The sequence below is a fragment of the Leuresthes tenuis genome, unplaced genomic scaffold, assembly GCF_036924035.1.
Source record: "Leuresthes tenuis unplaced genomic scaffold, fLeuTen1.0.hap1 SCAF_13, whole genome shotgun sequence".
Taxonomy (NCBI): Eukaryota; Metazoa; Chordata; class Actinopteri; order Atheriniformes; family Atherinopsidae; genus Leuresthes; species Leuresthes tenuis.
In genome coordinates this window covers 21,991,914-22,014,856 of record NW_027325367.1, presented here as the reverse complement: position 1 = coordinate 22,014,856, position 22,943 = coordinate 21,991,914, and the positions used below count along the sequence as shown (strand labels likewise).

At 41.3% G+C, this 22,943-nt stretch overlaps 1 protein-coding gene across 1 annotated transcript in view; it reads left to right on the top strand.

Moving 5' to 3' along the window:
- opn5 (opsin 5) overlaps positions 1-21,590 on the top strand; it is a 53,846-nt gene extending 32,256 nt beyond the window's left edge. Inside the window, exons 3-6 of the mRNA XM_072362745.1 lie at positions 7,137-7,307; positions 8,345-8,679; positions 8,809-9,050; positions 21,261-21,590. Coding sequence (XP_072218846.1) covers positions 7,137-7,307; positions 8,345-8,679; positions 8,809-9,050; positions 21,261-21,327 — 815 coding nt within the window. The 3' untranslated portion in view covers positions 21,328-21,590. The remainder of the gene's footprint in view (positions 1-7,136; positions 7,308-8,344; positions 8,680-8,808; positions 9,051-21,260) is intronic.
- Positions 21,591-22,943: the final 1,353 nt, after the last annotated feature.

Genomic DNA, 22,943 nt, shown 5'->3' with positions numbered 1-22,943 from the left:
TATTCTTAAGGTGATAGTAGGCTGACTTTGTTATTGCCTTAATGTGTTTGTCCAAATTTAGGTCTGAGTCCATCACTACACCCAGATTTCTGGCCTGGTTGGTAGTTTTTAGATTTATAGATTGAAGCTCTGTGGTGACTTTCAATCATTTATCTTTGGCTCCAAAGACAATTACCTCAGTTTTGTTTTTGTTTAGCTGGAGGAAGTTGTGGCACATCCAGTCATTAATCTCCTCAATGCATTTACCAAGGGCCTGTACAGGCCCTCGGTCTCCTGGTGACATTGTAATATATATCTGTGTGTCATCTGCATAGCTATGGTAGTTTATTTGGTTGTTTTTTTTTATAATTTGTGCCAGTGGGAGCATGTAGATGTTAAACAGAAGAAGTTCCTGGATGGAACCTGTGAGCAAACTCTGCTTCGACCTACACACTCTTTTAACAAAAAGGTATAAAAACAACATGAAAAGCAACATGATACCGGTCAATACTAGAGTCAAATTACTGGACCAATGAAATGTTATTTTAACTTCCTAAGATGAAAATTATGTTTGGATATCCCATGATCAAGTAGTGTGTGGATGAATGGACAGACATTTAAGAAGATATAGAAATTTTGTTATAACTGACCTCGTGCTCAAAGAAAAGAGCTGGCCACCGTCTTTTGAACTCTGCAATAAAAGGCCCGTCTTCAATCACCTCATGACACCTGTAAGCAAATGTCTTTCCCACTTTCTCACTTCAAACAATAGTGCCAGTTGGTCTTCCTCAAGCTTATCTTGTGATTGTCATTGAGGTATATGAGCATTCATTTCAGTACAGCTCTGTTCAAGTCACCACAAAGCTTTTTAATCTGGCTTAGGTATGAACTTTCAGCAATTCTGTTGTAGATTTGTTTGTGTTCTTGGGATCATTTTTCTATTTCATCACCCAGCAGGGGCCAACAGATGGCCTCACATATTACTTCCGAATACTTTGGTACACTGATGAATTCATGGCTGACTAAATGACCCATCCAATAAGTCATACTTATTCAGTGTTTTCCTACTATTATAAACTTTAACAGCAGCCTGTAAAGTCTGAAGTGTAGCGCTTTTTTTTGTTATTTCTTCAAGCTTTCCACTGTGTGAGCTTGGGGTTAACATGCACACTAATTTGAGCATGTTTTCCACTTGTAATTAATCTTTCTAACTGTAGAATTATGGGCTTTAAGTTGTTTGGATAACCACAACAACAATTTTCTTTCTCAGATCATTGCTGATGACTTCCCTCCTAACACCAGATCGATAAACTTCTACTCACACTTTTAAGTGTATTTGATTAGAACTGCCTGTGTGCTACTTTGGGTGGAGTATTATATGATGTGTTGCTGTTCCTCTGAGGTTGTGTTTGTCTCATGACTATTTATGCACCAGATTATTTTTTTATGTCTTGACAAGTAAAATCTTCAAATTCAAAAAGGGGTTCCTTTTTGACAGATATACCTATATCTGAGTTTGATAAGAAGTTAAGAAATACATTTTTAGTAATTCATTTGCTGATATTTAAAAAAGTGCAAGTACATATTTTATGCCCTTCATAACAGTAACCACTACACTCATTTGTTTAATCCTCACTAATCCTCCTAAGCTGACTTTTTCTTTCATTAAGCCCTTTTGTGGGCTTTGTGAATATACTGTGAAATTTTCAAAATCATGAAAATAACAAAACAAATAATAGCTAAAAGTAGTAGTCATCTACATACATTATGCTGTTGCCTGCAAGCTTATTTTGTGTGGAAAAGCACAGAACAATCCGGAACAGACTCTGGATGATAAGAGACCTGATACATTAACATTATGAATATTCTGCATTATGAAATGAGATTTTGCACTTTAATACTAAATATTATGAGGTTATTCATTGGTCCAAAGTAAATTGTTTAGAAAGCCACTGTGGTAATTACGGTTAAATTTTTTTTTACAAGAACTGACTGACTGTACTTTTTTGATCCTTTGAATGATGGCTTATCCTATCATTTTGAAGCAGAATTCACCAAGTGTTGGACTGTTCACCCACTAATAGGGTATGTGAGCTGGGGTTAGACCGTCATGAGACCAACTGTGTTGGTCAGCTGATGGTTTAATTTCAGAGAAATTTGATGTGGGTGTATGTAAAGTGTTTATTTTTATTTTTTTGTGTAGCCAGTATACTCATCTCCAGTGAAAAATTGGACCAGCCACCAAACTGCTCATTGTTTTGCCACCAGCCATTATTTGGAGTGATATAGTCACAACCTGGATGATAAATTTCTGTATATTTAATTTTCTCTATATATATCCTAATAATTTCAACAAGCATTGTGAGGCTTTTAACACTAACAGCAACAGACAACATAAGCCATAGAGTAAACAAAACACTTCCCTTGTTTGTACAGCTGGAGGGTATCGCTGTGAACAAGTGTATGTACTGTAAACGCTGTTAAGCCTCTGAACATGTGAGCGATCATGTGTGTGTGTCTACAAATTACCCGCTGGGTTTTCAGTGATTCCAAGAAAACCTTTGGCTCATCATCTCTCTAGTCTCGCCCGAGAGACTGCAGAGATGGTTTGGCACACGACATGGCTCTTGCCCTGTCCAACTCTCCAGGAATAGAGCCCACATCCGATACACAACACCACAGTTATGGAGGTACTATGTTGTGAGAAATAAACTTGAGCTTGGTCCTGAATTCATTAAGCGTAGTTGCATGTGAAGGGTATTCCTACTATAAAATCAATCAATCAGTCATCAATAAACAGTGATAACATTTACACTTTCATTCTAAAGTATTCTAAATTCTAAACTAAGAGTTCTCTCCAGGAATGTTGAACATGGTTATACCTCCATGATTCCATCCTCAATTTCCCTGCTGTCTTTGTTGTTAAGTTGATTGGTGAAGGGATTGTAGGTGAGCAGAGGTTAGCGCACAAGTAGTCATTTGGTAAGTCCAGTTGGGCACTTGGTTTTCCGGTGATCTGTTTGTAAATAGCTTTTTGCTCTTGGAACTGTTTGCATGGATTCATTGATTATTTTATCATCAGTTCAACAAGACATAGAGAGGGATGTTTCTATCTGTTACATTTCATTTAGTCAGGTGAACTGTTTTTCATCTCAACAGCGTGTGCCTTAAGCTTTTACAGCTCCTGTCTGTTATAGTTGCAGTCAACTTTTTTTTTGTTGTCTGTTATTTTGTCTTTAAGGCGACCTCGTCAAGGCATACATGTGGGAAAATTAGATTTAGTTTTGAGTAAATCTGAGTACAAGGAAAAACTAGGGCTGCAAAGAGTACTGACCGGCCCTTCGCACCCCTGCACACGTCGGGGTAGGTGTTGGAAACTCCAGAAATGCGCTTACGTGACCAGGCCTGTCATCTCTGGCGAGTTTAGTGAATTTTCAGCGATGTTTGAAACCAGTAGGTGGCACTGTGACAGATGTCACTATGGCCATATGTACGCGTTGAGGCCGTGTCCATCGTTCACCCTATGACATTTGGTCAGGATCAGACAGTGCATGCAGAAGTTATAAGTGACTTTGCGTTTTGTGGCAAGCAGTGGCGAGTCATCAAACTTTGAGGCGTTGCCACAGCCACACCCTTTAAGGTATTAGAAATCTTTGAAAGATTTTTTATCCCCCATGGCCTAAGAGCAAACTGGCCAAGTTTGTAGGACAAGTTGGATCATATGCGAGGTGTTGGTGTGGAAACAGTGACGTTTCCAACCACCAGCAGGTGGTGCTATAGCTGAGTGTCAGTATGCGCATTTGTATGCAGTCAGGGCAGAGTCTGAAGATCAGAACTGCATTGGTTTGGTGAAGATCAGAAAAAAGTATATCTGCAAGTATATATCTGCAAAAGTTATGAGCGAGTTATGTAAGTTATGAGCTTTGCAAGATTTTTTATCCCCCATGGCTTGAGAGTAACCTGGCCAAGTTTGAAGCATGTAACATGAAATGTGTAGGAGGAGTTTGACCAAGTGTGAGGTGTGGAAACGGGCAAAAATGGCGCCAAAATGCATATTCCACTCAAAATGGCAGACTTCCTGTGGACCTGGCACCATGGCGTCCATGGGCTTTTTTGTGTGTTTGGGCATGGCGAAGGCGTGTACCGAGTTTCGTCAGGGTACGGCAAAATGACCCCATTCGTTTGGCATTATTGCATTGTTGTAGGTGGCGCTACAGTGCCATTTTGTGACGTCAATGTTTGCGAACGCCAAATTGCACCTTTTCTCCCCACGATTGGCGTCCCTGACAAAGTTGGAATGGTTTGGAGCAGGTTTCGCAAACGATAATAATAATAATAATAATAATAATAATAATGCCTTCAGGAACTATACAGTTCACTGCTCGGGCCCTAAAAAATGTATATCTGTTTCTACATGCCAAGGACGAGAAAGACCATCCAGGCTATTACACAGTAGCTGCTTCACACTCGGCTGCGAACCGCTCCATTGAGAGCTGAAGGTCACGGCACGACTACACTAGCAGAACCATATCATCCGCAAAAAGCAGAGACCCAATTCTGAGGTCGCCAGATTCTGCCCATAAAAATTATGAACAGAATCGGTGACAAAGGGCAGTCCTGACCGAGTTCAACCCTCACCGCAAAAACGTCTTACGACTTACTGCCGGTAATGTGGACCAAACTCTGACACTGGTCATACAGAGGCCGAACAGCCCCTATCAAGGATTCCTGCACTCCATACTCCCGGAACACCCCCCACAGGACTCCCTGAGGGACACATTCGAACGCCTTCTCCATGTCCACAAAACACATGTAGACCGATTGGGCGAACTCCCATGCACCCTCCAGGACCCTGCTGAGGGTGTAGAGCTGGTCCATTGTTTGACGGCTGGGACGAAAACCAGTCTGCACTTCCTGAATTCGAGATTTGATTATCCGACGGAACCTCCTCTCCTAATAGACTTTACCAGGGAGGCTGAGGAGTGTGATCCCCTTGTAGTTGGAACACTCCCCCGGTTCCCCTTTTTAAAGAGGGAACCACCACCCCGGTCTGCCAGTCCAGCGGCACTGTCCCCAATGTCCACGCGATGAGAATTTTGCAGAGGCGTGTCAACCAAGACAGCCCTACAACATCCAGAGCCTTGAGGAACTCCGGACAGACCTCATTCACCCCTGGGGCCTTGCAGCCGAGGAGTTTTTTGACCACCTTGGCAACCTCAGCCTCAGAAATGGGAGGCCCCACATCCGAGTTCTCCGACTCTGCTTCCTCATCGGAATGCGTTTCAGTAGGATTGAGGAGGTTCTTGAAGTATTCCCCCAACAGACTCACAACGTCCCTAGTTGAGGTCAGCAGAACCCCATCTATACCATACATGGTGTTGACGGTGCACCGCTTCCCCCCCTGAGCTGCCGGATGGTGGACCAGAATCTCTTCGAGGCCATCCGAAAGTGGTTCTCCATGGCCTCACCAAAGTTCTTCCAAGCCCGAGTTTTTGCCTTAGCAACCGCCGAGGCTGCACTCCACTTGGCCTGTCGGTATCCATCAGCTGGCCAAAAAGATCCGATAGGACTCCTTCTTCAGCTTGACAGCTTCCCAGCAGGGTTTGGGGGTTGCCACCTCGACAGGCACTGACCACCTTACAGCCACAGCTCCGGTCAGCCACCTCAATAACGGAGGCATAGAACATGGCCCATTCGGACTCAATGTCCCCCACCTTCCCTGGAACACGGTTGAAGCTCTGTTGGAAGTGGGAGTTAAAGCTTCTTATGACAGGGGATTCTGCCAGACATTCCCATCAGACCCTCACAATTCGTTTGGGCTTACCAGGTATGATCGGCATGCTCACCCACCTGCGGAGCCAACTCACCACCAGGTGGTTATCAGTTGACAGCTCCATCCCTCTCTTCACCCAAGTGTCAAGGACATACGGCCGCAAGTCCGACGATAAAACCACAAAGTCGATCAAAGAAATACGGTCTGGGGTGTCCTGGTGCCAAGTTCACATATGGACACCTTTATGCCTGAACATGTTTCGTTATGGACAGTCTATGACGAGCACAGAAGTCCAACAACAGAACACCACTCTGATTCAGATCGGGGGGGCTGTTCCTCCCAATCACGCCCTTCCAGGTCTCGCTGTCATTGCCTATGTGAGCATTGAAGTCCCCCTGCAGAACGAGGGAGTCTCCTGCAAGAGCATACTCCAGTGCCTCCTCCAGGGACTCTAAAAAGGGTGAACTGCTGTTTGGTGCATAAGCACAAACAACAGTCAGGATCCGTCCCCCCACCCGAAAGCCTGGCCACCAGGGGCTCGCTGCCAGGCCCTATCCCCATGAGCTGTTCTTTGTCTGGTCCCTCCTCTAGGATCTATTTGCCTTGGTTGACCCTACCAGGGGCTTAAAGCCCCAGGCAACATAGCTCCCAGACTCATTGGGGCACGCAACCCCCCCCACCATGGTAAGGTGACAGCTCATGGGGGAGCTCTCTCTTTTTAAGTAACCAGCAGTGAAAATATCATTATCTAACATTGCTTGCCTTACACCAGAGAGGGAAAGAGACCTTAAAGAGTGATTAGCATTGTAGGTTGTTGCATCTACATGTTCTGCTGCCAGAGAACTGGATCCAAGATGAGAAAATCAACTCTATCTGATTAAAAAATAACATTTTTGTTTAAAGGACAGTGAACCACTAACTTTCCAGAAACTGAAGAGCTCTTCATGGTCTATGAGAAAAATGTCAAGTACAGCATAATATTGGCATTGTGATTCTAACTTCAACTATGGGCTGGAATTGTATATTGAACAACACTTAAACTAACACAGCAATATTCTATATGTATAGGTTGGCCAGAATAACTATTATTTTGAGTGGAGTAATTTGTGATATGATAACAAAAGTGACTTGTAGATAATTAATGGAAATCAATTTTCCATGAAAAAGCCCAACAAACCTTTTGAAATATTTTTAGATATGGATGACAAGATACCCCTTCATCTCTCCAACCCCACTAACACTTTACTTTTTTCCCTCTTAATCTTTGTTTTCCTCATTTCTTTTTTCTTTCTTTTAATTTCCACCCTCATCTTTCTTTCCATTTCATGTCTTCTGTTTTATCCTCCTCATCTTTCTCTTCTTATTTCTGTGTCACTCTTTCCAGTGACAGGGAAGCCATTTTTTGTTGTATCTAGTTTCTCCCACCGCTGGTTGTTTGGCTGGGAGGGCTGTCGATTCTATGGCTGGGCAGGCTTCTTCTTTGGCTGCGGGAGCCTCACCACAATGACAGTGGTGAGCCTGGACCGGTATCTCAAGATCTGTCATCTCCGATATGGTGCGTCAGAAACTTCCTCCACAAAATTTCCTATACATTTAAATTCCAAATACACTTCCACAGATACATATTATCACACAGACTGTTGGGGCTTTATGGAATCATTTTGCATGTAACTTCTAATGTGAAGCTGTACCTGTATTAGATTACTCTCCTGATGTAATGTGTGCTGTATGAGGGCTTTCTGATAAAAAGAATGCAGACCTGTATACTATGAGGATCAAAAGCTATGACTTTATATTAAGTGAAAGTGAGAAAGTTAGGCTAGTATGCTTAGCTTACTAACTTTGGCATTGAACCCAAGGGATTTTTACCTCTTTTTTCAACATCTGCTGAATGTAAAGCAGGCCAATATAAAGCTCCTGCAAAATATGTTAATCATTGAGCAACATAAAAAATATATAGATTGAAGTTAGCTGTCTTTCCTCCTACTTTTAGTTGTGGTGATTGCAAAGTCTGACAGAACTCAGTAATGTCAGAACTTCAGCACTTATTTTCTTTAATTACCGACATCTAACAATCAATACGAAAGAAAACAATGTTATTTTTGCAATATAAATGGCAGTTTCTTACTTTTTCCACTAACTATTTTGTGTGGAATAGTAGTTAAATTTTAGTTTGACCTGAGAATCACAAAATTAGCTCACCTTAACTCTAACCACAGCAATTAGCTAGAATGCAGCAAAAAGACGGTACACAAACAACATCTTTCTAAGGTTAATTGCCTTTTTCTTTTTTTTATTGACACTACTTGATTTGAAGAAAACAAATTGCATCTGTTTAAGGCAGGCATGGTGTTTTAAATGGAAAACACTGTTACTCAGTAAGGGGATGACAAAGGGAACAGCTTCTTTTTAGATATTGTGATTAAATGGTTTGCTGTCAAGATTTGTGTGAGATATATACTGAAGTTGAGGTGAACACCAAAAAATTGGAGTTTGAGAGTTTGGATAGAGTTAAAGTTTTTAAATGTGTTTTTTTATTATCTCTCTAGCGATTAGTCCTTGATACACAATGTTACTTTTCCTCCATAATAGGCCCATGGCTGAAACGCCACCACACCTTCATATGCCTGGCCTTTGTATGGGTGTATGCAGCCTTCTGGGCTACGATGCCCCTGGTCGGCTGGGGAAGCTATGCTCCGGAGCCTTTTGGGACCTCCTGCACTCTGGACTGGTGGCTCGCACAAGCCTCTGTGTCAGGCCAGAGCTTTGTCATGGCCATCCTGTTCTTCTGTCTTGTCCTTCCTGCTGGCATAATTTTCTTTTCCTATGTAATGATCATCTTCAAGGTCAAGTCCTCTTCTAAGGAGATTTCACACTACGATGCCCGAATTAAAAACAACCACAATCTTGAGATCAAACTTACAAAGGTGAGTTAAACATTAAAAAAAGCAGAGTGAAGTGAAATTACTAAAGAAATAACTAACCCTACGAAGCTAAATTTAGCACTGCTCATTCAGAAATCTGTGACCTGAATAATGTTTTGTATTGCCTTCCAGGTTGCAATGCTGATCTGTTCAGGCTTCTTGATAGCCTGGATTCCTTATGCAGTGGTCTCGGTGGTGTCGGCGTTTGGCGAGCCAGACTCGGTCCCCATCCCTGTGTCTGTCATTCCAACTTTGCTGGCCAAGTCCTCAGCAATGTACAACCCCATCATCTACCAGCTTGTGGACCTGAAAAACTCATGCTCATCCTGCTGCCGTAAAGTCATGAAGAAACGAAAGCATTTTAGAAAGTCAAGGTAAAACAATTCTTCAGTAGTGTTGTGTTTATGCATGTATAGGCAATGTTTAAATTCTTATGTTGCAGTCATGTGCCGCCAGCTATGTAAACCCAAGTCAAATCGCTGGTGGTTCCTGTAGTCTGTAAGCTTCCTTGACAGCTTTTCATACTTGTAAGGTTTAACCAGGGGTTAAAACCTTAGGAAATGCAGAATGGCAGCATTCACTGAGGTGTACTGTCAGGATCGGTGGAGGAGGTAGGACCCAGATGCAGTTCTTTCAGATTCAAAAATGTTTATTCCAACAAAACAGGGAGCAAGGCAAAAACATGAGCCGGATTATCAAAATACTAAACTGTGGCAAAACTAATGAAACAAGCGTTAGCGAAACAAAACAAGACTATGAATAAATACTTGAACAAGACTATGAATAACAGTGACTATGAATACACAAAGGAACAAGACTATGAGGCATAACCAGTGACTGTGGCATGAAGGGTTAGTGAGGATTCTGCAATGAATGAAAAGGAAACCAGGAGACTAAATGCTGTGGAGGGAGTGATTAGTGAATGACATGCAGCTTATGACAATGAAACAGGTGACATGAGTGAGACTAACGTGACAGGGGAGAAACATGACAAGAACCTGAAAACACGAGAAAGAAAACATAAGAAACCCCCCCCCCCCCCCCCATATGGATTATGTTTAGATCCCACGATGGCATCTGAATGGTGTACACCCAGGTCGGCAGCAACACATACCACTTCTAACACCAACTGTAAGGTTTAACCAGGGGATAAAATCTTAGGAAATGCAGAATGGCGGAGTTCACTGAGGTGTACAACCCAAAGAAACAATATTCTCCAATATTGGCAGAGCTCTAATTTTATTATTTTTTATTCACCTCTTTTTATATAGTCTCCAACATGCATATATTCCTCATCCTTCCTCTTTCAAATCCACATTACTCCCCAAGTATATAAAACTATGGCCACAACCATCCAGTGTCAACCCGAGGAGTGCATCTACAATTGTGACCCTTAAAAACTAATATATACTAGCGGTAAACACTACCCCCTTTAAACCTACCCCCCTTTACCAAACCAAAATCACCAATACTAATGAAGCAAAAAAAAAAAAAAAAAAACTTCTTTCCTCAATCTCCCCCCACTCCTCAGGCCACTTGGTTAGTGCCAGTCAACTAATTAAGCACACCAGGCCCTTATCAGCCACACTCATGGGCGGGCCTCCACGACCGTTCTGATCTGTAAATCACCTCAGAGAGAGAGAGAGAGAGCGAGAGAGAGAGAGATTAGAAGCAAACCAAAACATATACTGTATTTTCCGCACTATAAGGCTCACCTGATTATAAATCACACCCTCAGTTATGGGGTCCATTTCTGTACTTAACCCATACATAAGGTGCACCTGATTATTAGGCGTATGTATTGCGTAATGTTCTCTGATTGGTTTATCGCTGCCAGCACACGTAGTGTATGTATTACCTCCCTGTGTCAGCGGGAATTGGTCCCACAGTCAAGGACAACATTGTCGGTAATTTTTACACTTATAAACTTAATAAACTGTACATCGGTCTGCATCACCCATCTCAGACTGAAGAACAGGCACTCACTGGGACATGGGCAAAAGCATTAATGATGACAATTAATGATGATTCAATCGCTAAGTACGAGCTCGATACAATCTGCGCCCCATTCAGAGTGAATGGCTGGGATCCGCCTAACCGTGGATTCACACCTAACGCAAAGCGAGCGACGGAAGTAGCTAGTTGCCATTTCCAGTGTACGAGGGCAAAGAGGCGCAGCAAAAGTGAACGTGGCGGTGAATGATGCGGAGGGGGCTTAATACACCGATGAATGCTTGGGGCTCCCCGCGTTAAGTTCAAAATGGCAGTATCCGTGACAGATTTTGGAATCCAGTGCACACATAAGGCGCACCGGATTATATGGCGCATGGTCGGTTTTTGTGAAAATTTAAGGCTTTTAGGTGTGCCTTATGTTGCGGAAAATACGGTACTAAAAATAAACTCAATGTATTAACCAACTACATAGGATCCATCTTCAGTGGATCAACACATCGACCAAAAAACCCAGTGAAACAAATAAATGGCAACCGGGTTTGAATATAACTTGAGTAAGTCTAACCTGCTTAGTGAGGAGGGGGTATCGACATCTCCCTCACATTTCCCTCCCCTTCGGAAGGCTCCAGGTTTTCCTGGTGGGACAGGCTGAGCCACCGTGTTTTGCTTCCCCGGCACATGTTGAATGCAGAACCGATAAGTTTGAAGAGACAGGAACCATCTTGTGATTTGGCTGTTGGTATCTTTAATTCACCCCAGCCATTTGAGAGCTCTCTGGTCGGTTTCAAGAGTAAACTCACGTCCCAGCAGATAGTACTTAAAAGAGTCAATTGTCCATTTCATGGCGAGGCATTCAAGCTCAACAGTTGAGTATCTGGTCTCCCGCGGGAAGAGCTTCCGACTGACGTTAGTCACCGGCTTCCTGTCCTGTCCTTCTCCCTGCAGTAGCACCCTGCCAATCCCCCTGTGGGATGCATCTGTCTGGACTGTAAAGGGCAAACTGAAGTTTGGACTCTGTAGTAGTAGCTCCTGGCACAGAGCAGCCTTCAAATCCTGGAAAGTTTCCTCCTGTTCCTCTCCTCAGACAATCTTCGTCTTTGCAGTACTGGTGAGATCAGAAAGCGATGCAGCATGGGCAGAGAAGTTCTTGATGTACACCCAGTACCATCCAACTAAGCCCAAGAAAGACTTGACCTGCCTCCTGGTCGTTGGCCGCTCACTAGCTCTGACAGCTTCCATTTTGTCTTTCACTGGCTTAATTATGCCACTCCCTAGGATGTGGCCCAGATATTGAAGCTCATGCTTCACCAATGCACATTTCTTGGGGTTTATTGTCAAACTAGCCAGCTGGATCCTCTTTAGGACCTCCTTCAGATGGATGAGATGTTCCTGCTTTAATGTTGCTGTAAATGATAACATCATCAAGGTAAGCGGCAGAAAATGAATCCATACCCATCAAGACCATGTCCATTAGGCTCTGGAACGTGGCTGGTGCACTGTGGAGTCCAAAGGGCATCTTGGTAAACTGCCACAATCCCTGGGAGTTCTGAAAGCAGTCACATGCTTTGCTCCATCAGGCCACTATTTTTACAGAGATCAAGTGTACTGATAAACTTTGCTTGACCGACCAGCTCAATTATATCATCCAATCTTGGCAGTGGATAAGAGTCAAACATTGATTGAGCATTTACCTTCCGAAAGTCAATACAGAAACGGATGCTTCCATCTTTCTTGATTACCAGCACAACTGGGTTGCTCCACTCACTGGTGGGGGGCTCTATCACACCCAGCTCCAGCATGACCTCAATCTCTTCCTTCAGCACTGGGATCATTCTCTCTGAGATCTTGTACATCCTCTGCCAGATAGGAGTGCTGTCCTTTAAATGGATGTCATGTTCCACCAGATTGGTTGTCCCTGGCCTCTCCTGAAAAAATGTCAGGTACTGAAGAGAGCGAGAGTGCAAATGAGGAACCACTGGTAGGTGTAAACTCACCATCCACATCCTCCTCCTCTTTCACAGCTTGAATAAAGAACTGCTGACTTAGTGAAGATTCCCAGGTTTTCCACTCTTTCAGTAGACTGACATGAAATATCTGTCTTGGACTCCATCTCCCAGGCATCTCTATCCTAATGTGGCCAGACCCAGCATATCTTTCGTCCATAATTTTCATCTAATCTTCCTGTGATGGTTGGTCTGTCTTGTACCATTTTCTTGTAATTGCCTTTTTACAGGCTACTAACATAATTTTCAAAATGTATCTATCATCTTTCAACACATTTCCTGTAATGATGCCAAAATATAATAATGTACAAGAGTTTGGATACACCATAACCCAGAATCCTGCCTATAATTGAATTAACATCTTCCCAAAATTTTGCCATCTTAGGACAGAGCCAGAACACATGTGAATGGTTCACATTTACATCTTCTCAGCCTCTCCAACATGGCTGTGTGTTTATTCCTAATTTTGGGTGTTATGAAAAATCTAATTAAATTTTTCCAGCAATGTAATCTCCAAACACGCGATGATGTCGTTGACTGCTGTGTTTTCCAAATGTGTGACCATTCAGCATCAGTTATGTTCACACCCAGCTCTTGCTGCCACTTCAGTTTTACATATGTCGGTGTAATCCCTCTTGCCTCCATTATTTGCCCATAAATTGTAGAGATTATTCTGAATTTCTTAGAGTTGTAGACTTCAGTTATGGTTCTGATTATTGAGTTTTTGTCTTGATTAACACTGTGTTTTACTTTTTTATTGAAAAAGTTCCTTATCTGCCAATATCTGAGGTGGCCTTCGTTACTTAAATCACATTTTTGTTTAATCTCCTGGAAACTCATGAAGTTCTCGTTTTTAATTGCTGTACATATCGCTGTTAATCCATTAGGAATCCATTGTTTAAATCTTTGGTCAAGAGAACTAGGGATAAAACCCTCATCATAAGCTATCCACCGAAGCAATCCAAGCTCTTTCTCTAGTTTATATTTTCGTACCAGATTAAACCATAATTTTAGTGTAAACTGAGTGACTGTATTCACCTGTTTAATTACAGTCATTACTTCTTCTCTGTCTGAAATAACACTTTGAATTTTTCTTCCTTGTATCAACTTTTCTTTGTTACACCAACAAATTACAGTGCCAAACCCCCCCTATCCTTTCCAATCTGTAATTTTTCAATTGACTCTCGGTCTGTGCCCACTCCATATAAACCTTGAAATGATTTTGTCCCACAGTCTGAATTGGTGTTTTGGTATCTCAATGGGTAGTGACTGAAATAGGTAAAGAAGTTGAGGTAGAACACTAATTTTTATGGTCTCTATTCGTGAACCAATGTCTAATGGAAGGATAGCCCACCTGTCCAAATCACTCTTAATTTCCTTATCCAGTTTGACGTAATTAGCTTCATATAAATCATCAGTGTTCTGTGTTAAAGTGACCCCAAGATATTTAATTTTTGTATGGGGAGCAATTAAATGTTAAAATCTGTGTTTTGGTCAAATTAAGCTTGTATCCAGAACAAAAGCTAAACATCTCTAGTTGGTTGACTAGTGTGGGAATACATGTGTCTGGGTCTTCTAAAAAGCAGACCACATCATCAGCAAAAAGTCAGATGGTATGTTCCTCTCCCCCAACCTCTACTCCTTTAAGATCTCTATTTTGCCTGATTGCTTGTGCCAGGGGCTCTATAAAGATTGCAAACAAGGTTGGTGAGAAACAGAAGCCCTGTCTAGTAGATCGTCCTAAAGTTATGCTCTCAGTCAGACTGCCGTTTATTCTTATCCTTGTGGTCAGGTTTCGGTGAACTGTTTTAATACATCTGACAGCTTTGTCATTAAGTCTGAATTTTTCAAGTATCTGATATAGAAAAGTCCAATTAACGCTATCAAAAGCCTTTTCTGCATCAAAGCCTTTTTTAAAATATGATTAATAATATGTTCTCCTTATATTATCTTGGGCTTGACGTCCCTTAATAAAGCCTGTCTGGTCTTCATCGATAATGTCACTGACAAAGTATTCATACCTTTTGGAAATAATTGAAGTATACAATTTATAATCAACATTGAGTAGTGATATGTGTCTATAATCTGAACAAGTCTCACTGTTGCTTTTCTTGGGGATCACTGATATTACCGCTTCTTTCCAGGAAGGGGGCATTTCACCATATTCAAGTGTATAGTTGAAGGATTTTTCGAGAAGAGGTATAACCTGTACATGAAATATTTTATACCACTCAGATGGTAGACCGTCACTGCCGATACATTTGTTTGTTTTTAGTTTATTTTTTGCTTTCTCTATCTCTGCTTTTGTGATGGGTGAAGTCAGATGATCATTCTGTTTTTTCCCAACTGATGGTAAGTCCAGTTTCTCAAGGAAATCTTTCATTTGGTCAAAGTCAGCAGAGGGAGGCTGGCTGTACAAGTCTCTATAGTAGTTCATAAATTGAATTCCTCTTTGGGGTCGTGAATTATTTGATTCGTATTTGTATCCCTTATCTTGTGAATTGTCTGATCTGCTTGCTGTTTTTTTAATCGTTTTGCCAGTAATTTGGTTGCTGTTGATCCCCCTTCATAATAGGATTGTTTTAAAATAGGATTGTCTTCTTTTCAATTTCTGTGGTTAGTATTTTATGTATATTATTCCTAATTTCCTTAATTTTTGGGAGCAATGAGGGGTCTTGTATAGTTTTGTGTTGCTGTTCAGTTATATACAGTTTCTCCTTTTCTTTTTTATAGACAGCTGTTTTTTTTATTGCTGCCATTTTTACAACCAGTTTCTCCCTTATAACTCCTTTAAGAGCGTCCCATAAAATAACAGGGGTAACCTCTCCGTTATCATTTTCATTTTCATGGGTTATGATGTCTTCCTTTAACTCCTCCACACTTGAGTTGTTATTCGATATTCCCACATTTAGCCTCCATTACGTATTTTTCTCCTGCACTTTCAATCTGACTTCGAGTTGGACCGCACAGTGGTCAAACACATCTGCTTCTTGAATTTCACACTTCTTTACCCTATATAAGTCATTCTTACTCATAAAGAAGTAATCAATTCTAGCATAGCTGTTGTTAGGGGGTGAATAGTGTGTGTACTCTCTTTTAGAATGTAACTCCCTCCATGTATAAACTATCCCAAATTCTTTAAGTGTTCTCTTGACCATTCTCGTTACATGGTTGGTATGTTTATTCTTGTCTATCGTGTCCAGCTTACGTTTCATCACCATATTAAAGTCACCTCCACATATTAATACTCCATCCATTTCTAAGATCATGGTATCAAATAATGTTTTAAAGAATTGTCTAGCACTATTAGGTGGAGCATATACGTTAACCAGTGTCACCATTTCGTTTTCCAATTTTCCTTTCACAATAATAAATCTCCCTTCTTTGTCACTAATTTTTTTTGATACATTCAACTCACTCCTCTTTTACATCCATGGCGGAATGAACTATAAAATGAGTTGGCATAGCCAAACCTCTTAAGTTTCTCACTTTCGAGACCAGACAGGTGCGTTTCTTGTAGGAAAATAATAAGGATTATTTAAACCATTAATATTCAAGGACAGCATTTTAGTATTATACTCTGTAGTTCCAAATAAGTTTGTGTGGTGATCCAACTCTGAACTTAGAAAACATAACCAAAGAACAACATTTGAACATTGAACAATGTGGCTTCCAAAAAGGAGATGTATTTATTCATACCTTGTGGTCCCTCTTGGTGGGACGAGGGTTTAGTGCCTCACTGTGGCAGGGGCCCTCCCTAGTTGTAAGAAAAAAACCCACAAATACTAGAATTGTGCTTGCTACAGAACACTCCCTCTTATCGGTTATACTGATCTATAAAGTTAAGTCATGAGTCATTATGTCCTATATGGCCCAGATTTGTGAGTATTAGACTAACACTCTATAGTACTACAGCAAATATTATTCAAAGTAAAAAATAATGATGATGTTTGAGTTCACCCGTCAATGTAGCCTTTATCTTTTCATTCATTGCAGTTCCCTTGGTCTGTTTCTCGCCTGAACTCCGTCAACCTCTCCCTTCCACGCTGAGCTGCGCTGTCTGATTGTTGGTGCATTTCCATGGTATCTCTGCATTTTGTCGCTCCTCCGCAGCCGCTAAGATGTGCGTTTTGGTCATCACCTTCACCCCAATTCCGCGTCGATTCAGGTCCCGTGCTGCCTCCTCCGCTGTGCAGTATATCACCAGTCCGGAGTCTCAGTGCACCCGCATCTTCGTGTAAGGTGTCTAGTACTGGATCCCCTTCCCCTTAAGAGCTGCTTTGATGGGCCCGTATGCCTTGCGTCTCTCTAAGATGTCTATCGCATAGTCGTTATCAAAGTAAAGTCTTTTACCGTTGATCTCAATCTTCTGTTGCCACACTTTCCTTAGGACCAACTCTTCAACGTGAAACTCAAAAAATTTGACAATTATTGATCTCAGAGAAGAGGCAGCAGCTGGCTTTGGAATTAATGCTCTGGGTGCCTGCTGGACACGAAGGTCAAGTCCCTCCGGCAGGGCCAGGTGGCGTTTGAACAACTCGTTAACAAACTCAATGAGCGATCTTCCTTCTTTTTCTTCTGGCACCCCGTAAATTCTGATATTATTTCTTCTTGAACGGCTCTCCAGATCGACAACTTTGGCCCACATCTCCATGTTTTCTTTCACCACCATCAGTAGCGTTTCTTTCATCTCCAAACAGGCCGACTCCATATCAGCTATTCGGGTTTGCGTCTCAGCTAACGTCTCAGCTAAAGTTAGCATTTTGGCTCTGAAGCTCCTGCAAAACTTTTGCAAGACCTGCAAGACCTTTAAACTCCGCCAGGTCATCTTTCAAAACTTTCTTGACGTTGTTTTTAAATTCGTCCAGGTCCCGTCTCATTCCTTGTTTACAGTCTTTTAACTCTTTATTAAGCATTCCTAGAGCTTGAAGCAGCGCGTTCTGATCAGTGCTAGCTTCACCTGGCATTGCTTTTCCGATGTTGACGTTTTCCTCGTGCTCGGTAGACTCGGCCACTTCTGAGTTTTGATGTGTATCACTCACATTCATATTCATCATCTGACTCCTTAGCTTTCTCCCTCCTTCCATCCTTAAATTGAAACGGTATCTTTTGCTATTTATATTGATAGGAGGTACTTGGTCCAAATCGACTTGCAGGAGCTCGCTATTATGGGTCCATCTTGTTGTAGCACCGCAACGGAAGTCCGATTCCTCACCAACTTTGTTGCCTTCTCTATTCTCTCTCTCATTTTTAGGACATACATGAGAACATTTGTTGCTGTTCCTTTTCCATAGCCTGTCCAGGACTCCTGGGGTGCATTAAAGGGGCATGTCACTTGCCTGCCATACAAAAGTTAAAATGGCGAAAACCCAGTTGATGCTTGTGGCACCTCCAGATATGCAAAAAGCAGATAAGGCAACCACCTATCCCAGTCTTTTGCATTGATTGCAACAACCTTCTTTAACATGCTCTTCAATGTTATGTTGTAACTTTCCACCAGAACATCAGTCAGTGGGTGGTAGGGGGTGACATGACTGGCAGTAACTCTGCACTGCTTTATAAAGACCTGGCCAGTCGAACCGGCTAACAATTCTGTCCTAGGTCTTTTTAAAACCCAGATACCCCGCTCATGGGATATTATGACCAAGGTTCAGAACCTGATCCCGCAGAACTTGAGGTACCACTAGTTTCTCCATTTCATACTCTGCAGATTTATAATAAAGCAACCCCTCCCGAAGGATATAACCCTCTTCCACCTGGTTATGGGCAGCATTACCCTCCAGAACAGTGACTGCTTGTTTAAAAGCATCCTTCAGTAACTCATCCTGCTCTTGTAATTGCTGAAAATCAATGGACATCAGCTCATCATCAAGCTCTGCAGTGGCCTGATAAGGAGCCTCTCATTTGAATCAGGTGTGGTGGAGGAGGGAAACATCGGAAACATGCAAGGCAGTGGGTCATGAGGACCGGAATTGAGAAACACTGTGTTAACCCTTGTGACCCCACTTTTACAGTTCAGGCCATTCTCTCCTGTCTCCTCTTGCACCTACTCTTTTTTACTTTAACCAGGTTCTCTGTAGGGATATCAGACTCAAAGTAAGGCAACTCTGACCAGGTACTCAATTCAACCTCTGGTGGAACTTGGGAAATTTGCTGATATCTCACAACCGCATCCCCTCAATGTCTGAACCCGTCTTTGTGACCTTGTTACAACATTGACTGGTTTAAAAGACTGAACCAACTTCTGCAGGACACTTAGGTCACTCTGGAACTGAAGGCACCTTTGCAACATGCCGGAGGTGGAGTTAATATCCGCTGATTCTGGTGGCTCCTCCCTGAACTCCAGGCAGCCCTTCTGAAGTTCCCTCTCTTGGGTTCTCCACTGTTACAGAGCCACCCACCTTATTGGATTGGATTATGTTTAGCTCCCACGATGGCATCTGAATGGTGTACACCCAGGTCGGCAGCAACACATACCACTTCTAACACCAACCGTAAGGTGTAACCAGGGGATAAAATCTTAGGAAATGCAGAATGGCGGAGTTCACTGAGGTGTACAACCCAAAGAAACAATATTCTCTAATATTGGCAGAGCTCTAATTTTATTATTTTTTATTCACCTCTTTTTATGTAGTCTACAACATGCATATATTCCTCATCCTCCCTCTTTCAAATCCACATTACTCCCCAAGTATGTAAAACTATGGCCACAACCATCCAGTGTCAACCCGAGGAGTGCATCTACAATTGTGACCCTTAAAAACTAATATATACTAGCGGTAAACACTATCCCAACATATACTTAATTCAAACCTAGCCCCCTTTACCAAACCAAAATAACCAATACTAATGAAGCCAAAAAAAAACAAAAAAACTTCTTTCCTCAATCTCCCCCCTCTCCTCAGGCCACTTGGTTAGTGCCAGTCAACTAATTAAGCACACCAGGCCCTTATCAGCCACACTCATGGGTTATCTATCCATGAGTGGGGCTGATCTCCACGACCATGCTGATCTCTCCAAATCAATGTATCAACCAACTACATAGGATCCATCTTCAGTGGATCAACACATCGACACAGACAAGTTAGTCATTTTCCAAAATAACGATTTCTTTGTTATTTTTCCAATCGTGAAAAAGGTCTTAAAATACAGCTCATGATTTCACTGTGAACCTGAAAGAAAATGTACAAAGATACAAGGCGCACTTAATACAGTTTTACGATTCAACTGAAAGTGAATCGGAGTAAAGTAATTTTTGAGAGTCCCATGAGACGCCTGTCTCTCGTCTGGCTGGATCAAAGCAGATGTCACCTTTGATTTACTTTTGTCCAGATAAGGAAGTGAGTCCAGTTAGTCTGTTGAGTCTCCAATGTCCCCCAAAAAAGGGTTCTTTGTTTGTTCAACTTAATTGGTACTAATACATACACATATGTTTATGGGGCAGGTCTGGGGGACGAGAAACTCCCCAAATACTTTCCATAGGGCAAAGGTTGTTGTAAATTAGATGATCTCTGTCTCTTCCTTGGTGTAGAAATCCCCCATCTGGTCCTTACACAAACATTACCACACAGGAATGTTGCTGAGCCTCCCAAAGGTTTACGTTTTGTATTAAATCCACACTTGAGTTCACTACACATGTAGAGTAATAACATTACAATAATAACAAGTATAAACATGATCCAGACATGTTGTTGCTTTCTCTGGACCGTAACTCATTTAAAATGACTGAAATTAAATGGAGAAACTGTCTTGTGGTCTTACCAGTGAAAATTAAAAATCATTTGAATGCTGCAAGCAGACTGAGAGGTATCATATGGCTAATTATCAGCTCAGTTTTGAAAATGTGGCTGATAACAGAACTGCTCTGTAGGAAAAGAGTCCAGGTGCTAAACTGACCCGACCTGAATATACTGTATTTAAAGCATTATCGAAAATAGTTAAATGAATAAAAATCAAAGTCAAACAGATATTACACCAATGGGGCCAGCTGTTTTTAGAACAAGGACACTGGTCTCATTACAGGGTCATTACAGTGGTGGTAGGAGATAACGCATTCACTGAAATCATGGAATTTTGTAAAACATTAGCACAATATGATCTTGTCACAATGCACTTATTAGTGAAACTGATGAAGTTGTTAATGTTGTAAGAATGATGAATGCCAAGGTTGAGGAAATATGATCCTTGGTCTGTATGTTTAATTTAAAGTACAAATGGGCAGGTGTAACAACATGACAGACACATGTCAAATACCTGGTAATTCTGGTCACACAATGGGACTGAAGTGTCTCTGGAACAGTTAGGTTTGTGGCCTGCTCCCTGAAACCAATGATGATTTGAGCAGGGACCAACCATAAACCAGGATGTTATGGTAACAAGCATGGTCCATAGTGAATTCAACTCACCACAGATATTAGATTGTTGAACGTCTATTATGCAATGAATTATGATCACTGAGCAAACAAGGACAAGGGAGCGATATGAAACATAGATGATGTCATGAGAGTTCCACCTATTTAGATTTTATGTCTTTATGAGCTATACTTCAAACAGTTATATTTTTTTCTGGTTTAATGTGTGAAAGATCCTTTTTTTATGGTGTTTCCTCTTCCTTCCATGTTCCTGTAGGTTATACACCATCTCTGGCTCAATAAAGAATACAGCACCAGCCAAAGAAAATCACGTTGAGATGTGAGACATTTGAGACTGTGTGACTTACCTTTTCTACTTTGGACAAATTGCCTTGTCCCCTGCCCTCTGTGCCCTATACTTAACCATTCCCAAACTGCCTCCTGTAACATCATCAATTGCTCACCTTTGTCACTAGTTCCCGAGTCTTGAAGCTTGTTGTTACCCTCACGCTGGATGTCCATGTGTGTCCTGCAGCTTCCTATTTCTTTATTGATAGAAATGTATTTTACCCCAGAGGTTTTCTTTGATCTGTGGAGTTGCACCGTTCATTGGTACATACATTGGTTACAATATGTATGTGATGTGTGGTGTGAGCATAAAAAAGTGTGAGACTCTGTTACTGAAAATCTGCCTGGCAATGCTAAGAGGAAGAAGCACATATTATCTATGGACGATGGCATCAATTTGATTTGAAAACTGAGGAGGTTTGCAGCCAAAGTCAAGTTACATTTTAAGCTATTTTTTTAATATAATTTTTTTCAAAAATGTAAAAATACTTGTAAAAAAATGTAAGGGCAGATATATTTTCAAGTGTTTCTTTAGCTAAGCTGAATAAAAGAAAAACAGACACACACACACACACACACACACAAAAACCAGTCACTTCAGGTTTGGAAGTGAATGTCAAACTGAAAGTTGTGTTTTTGCTGTTTGTATAGTGAATTGTCTTTTAAACTCTTACACCTGTAGCTTGTATAGAGTAAAATGCATCAATATCTAAAGGCACTGGATCACATTAGCTTATCTTCTCATCAGCTGATAAATGGCAGAAAGGGCGCAATTACACTGGTTCAGTCAGTGAAACCCAGGCTATGACCTTTCAGGAAATCGTCTTTTTGCTAAATTTATTAAAAGATGATGGCGCAAAACAGTTCAATGTTTAGCACTTTACAAGAAAACAAACAGATAGAATGAGTGCACTTTACTTTAAAAACTTTCAGAATCTTTCAAAATCATGCACTGATGACAGCTTCGTGTTACGATTTTTTATGTGGTTAATCGTTGCAGAGAGATGTGCAGTACTGATTTAAAGAAATCAATTCAAATATTTTCTGCCAACAGTTGTGGAAATGGGCACAGGAATAAATATGGTTACTTCAGGGACTGTTTTAAAATATTTTTATTGTTTGCTATCATTTTGATTTTTTTTTTTTGGTTTGTGCTTGACAAGAACAAAACAAAAAACATCAACATAATTTGCATGAGAGAAATGCTGGTGTATGAAAAAGTGTTAAAGCAGAAAGATTTATTGCTTAGCTTAGTATAAAGGCAAATAAAGCACAGGGAACCAATATGCTAGCTGTGAATTATAGACATAGCACAAGTTTTTAAGCTCACAGTTTAAATCTTGAGGGTTTAATCCATATCACAGAATGTGCCATGATTAGCAAGAGCTCTATATACGACATATAATAAATGGACATAAACACCATTATGTTACCCATTAGTTTGAAACCCTAAAAAAGTGATGCCAAAGGGATGTATATAAATAACCCAAGTCACAACTAAACACTGCTCATCTTGTTACAACAGAATTTTCAGCTGGAAAAACCTGCATCCTTAAAATTAGATAGATGTTACTCTGACACTTGCCACTTTACTTAACATTCTTGCAGAGCA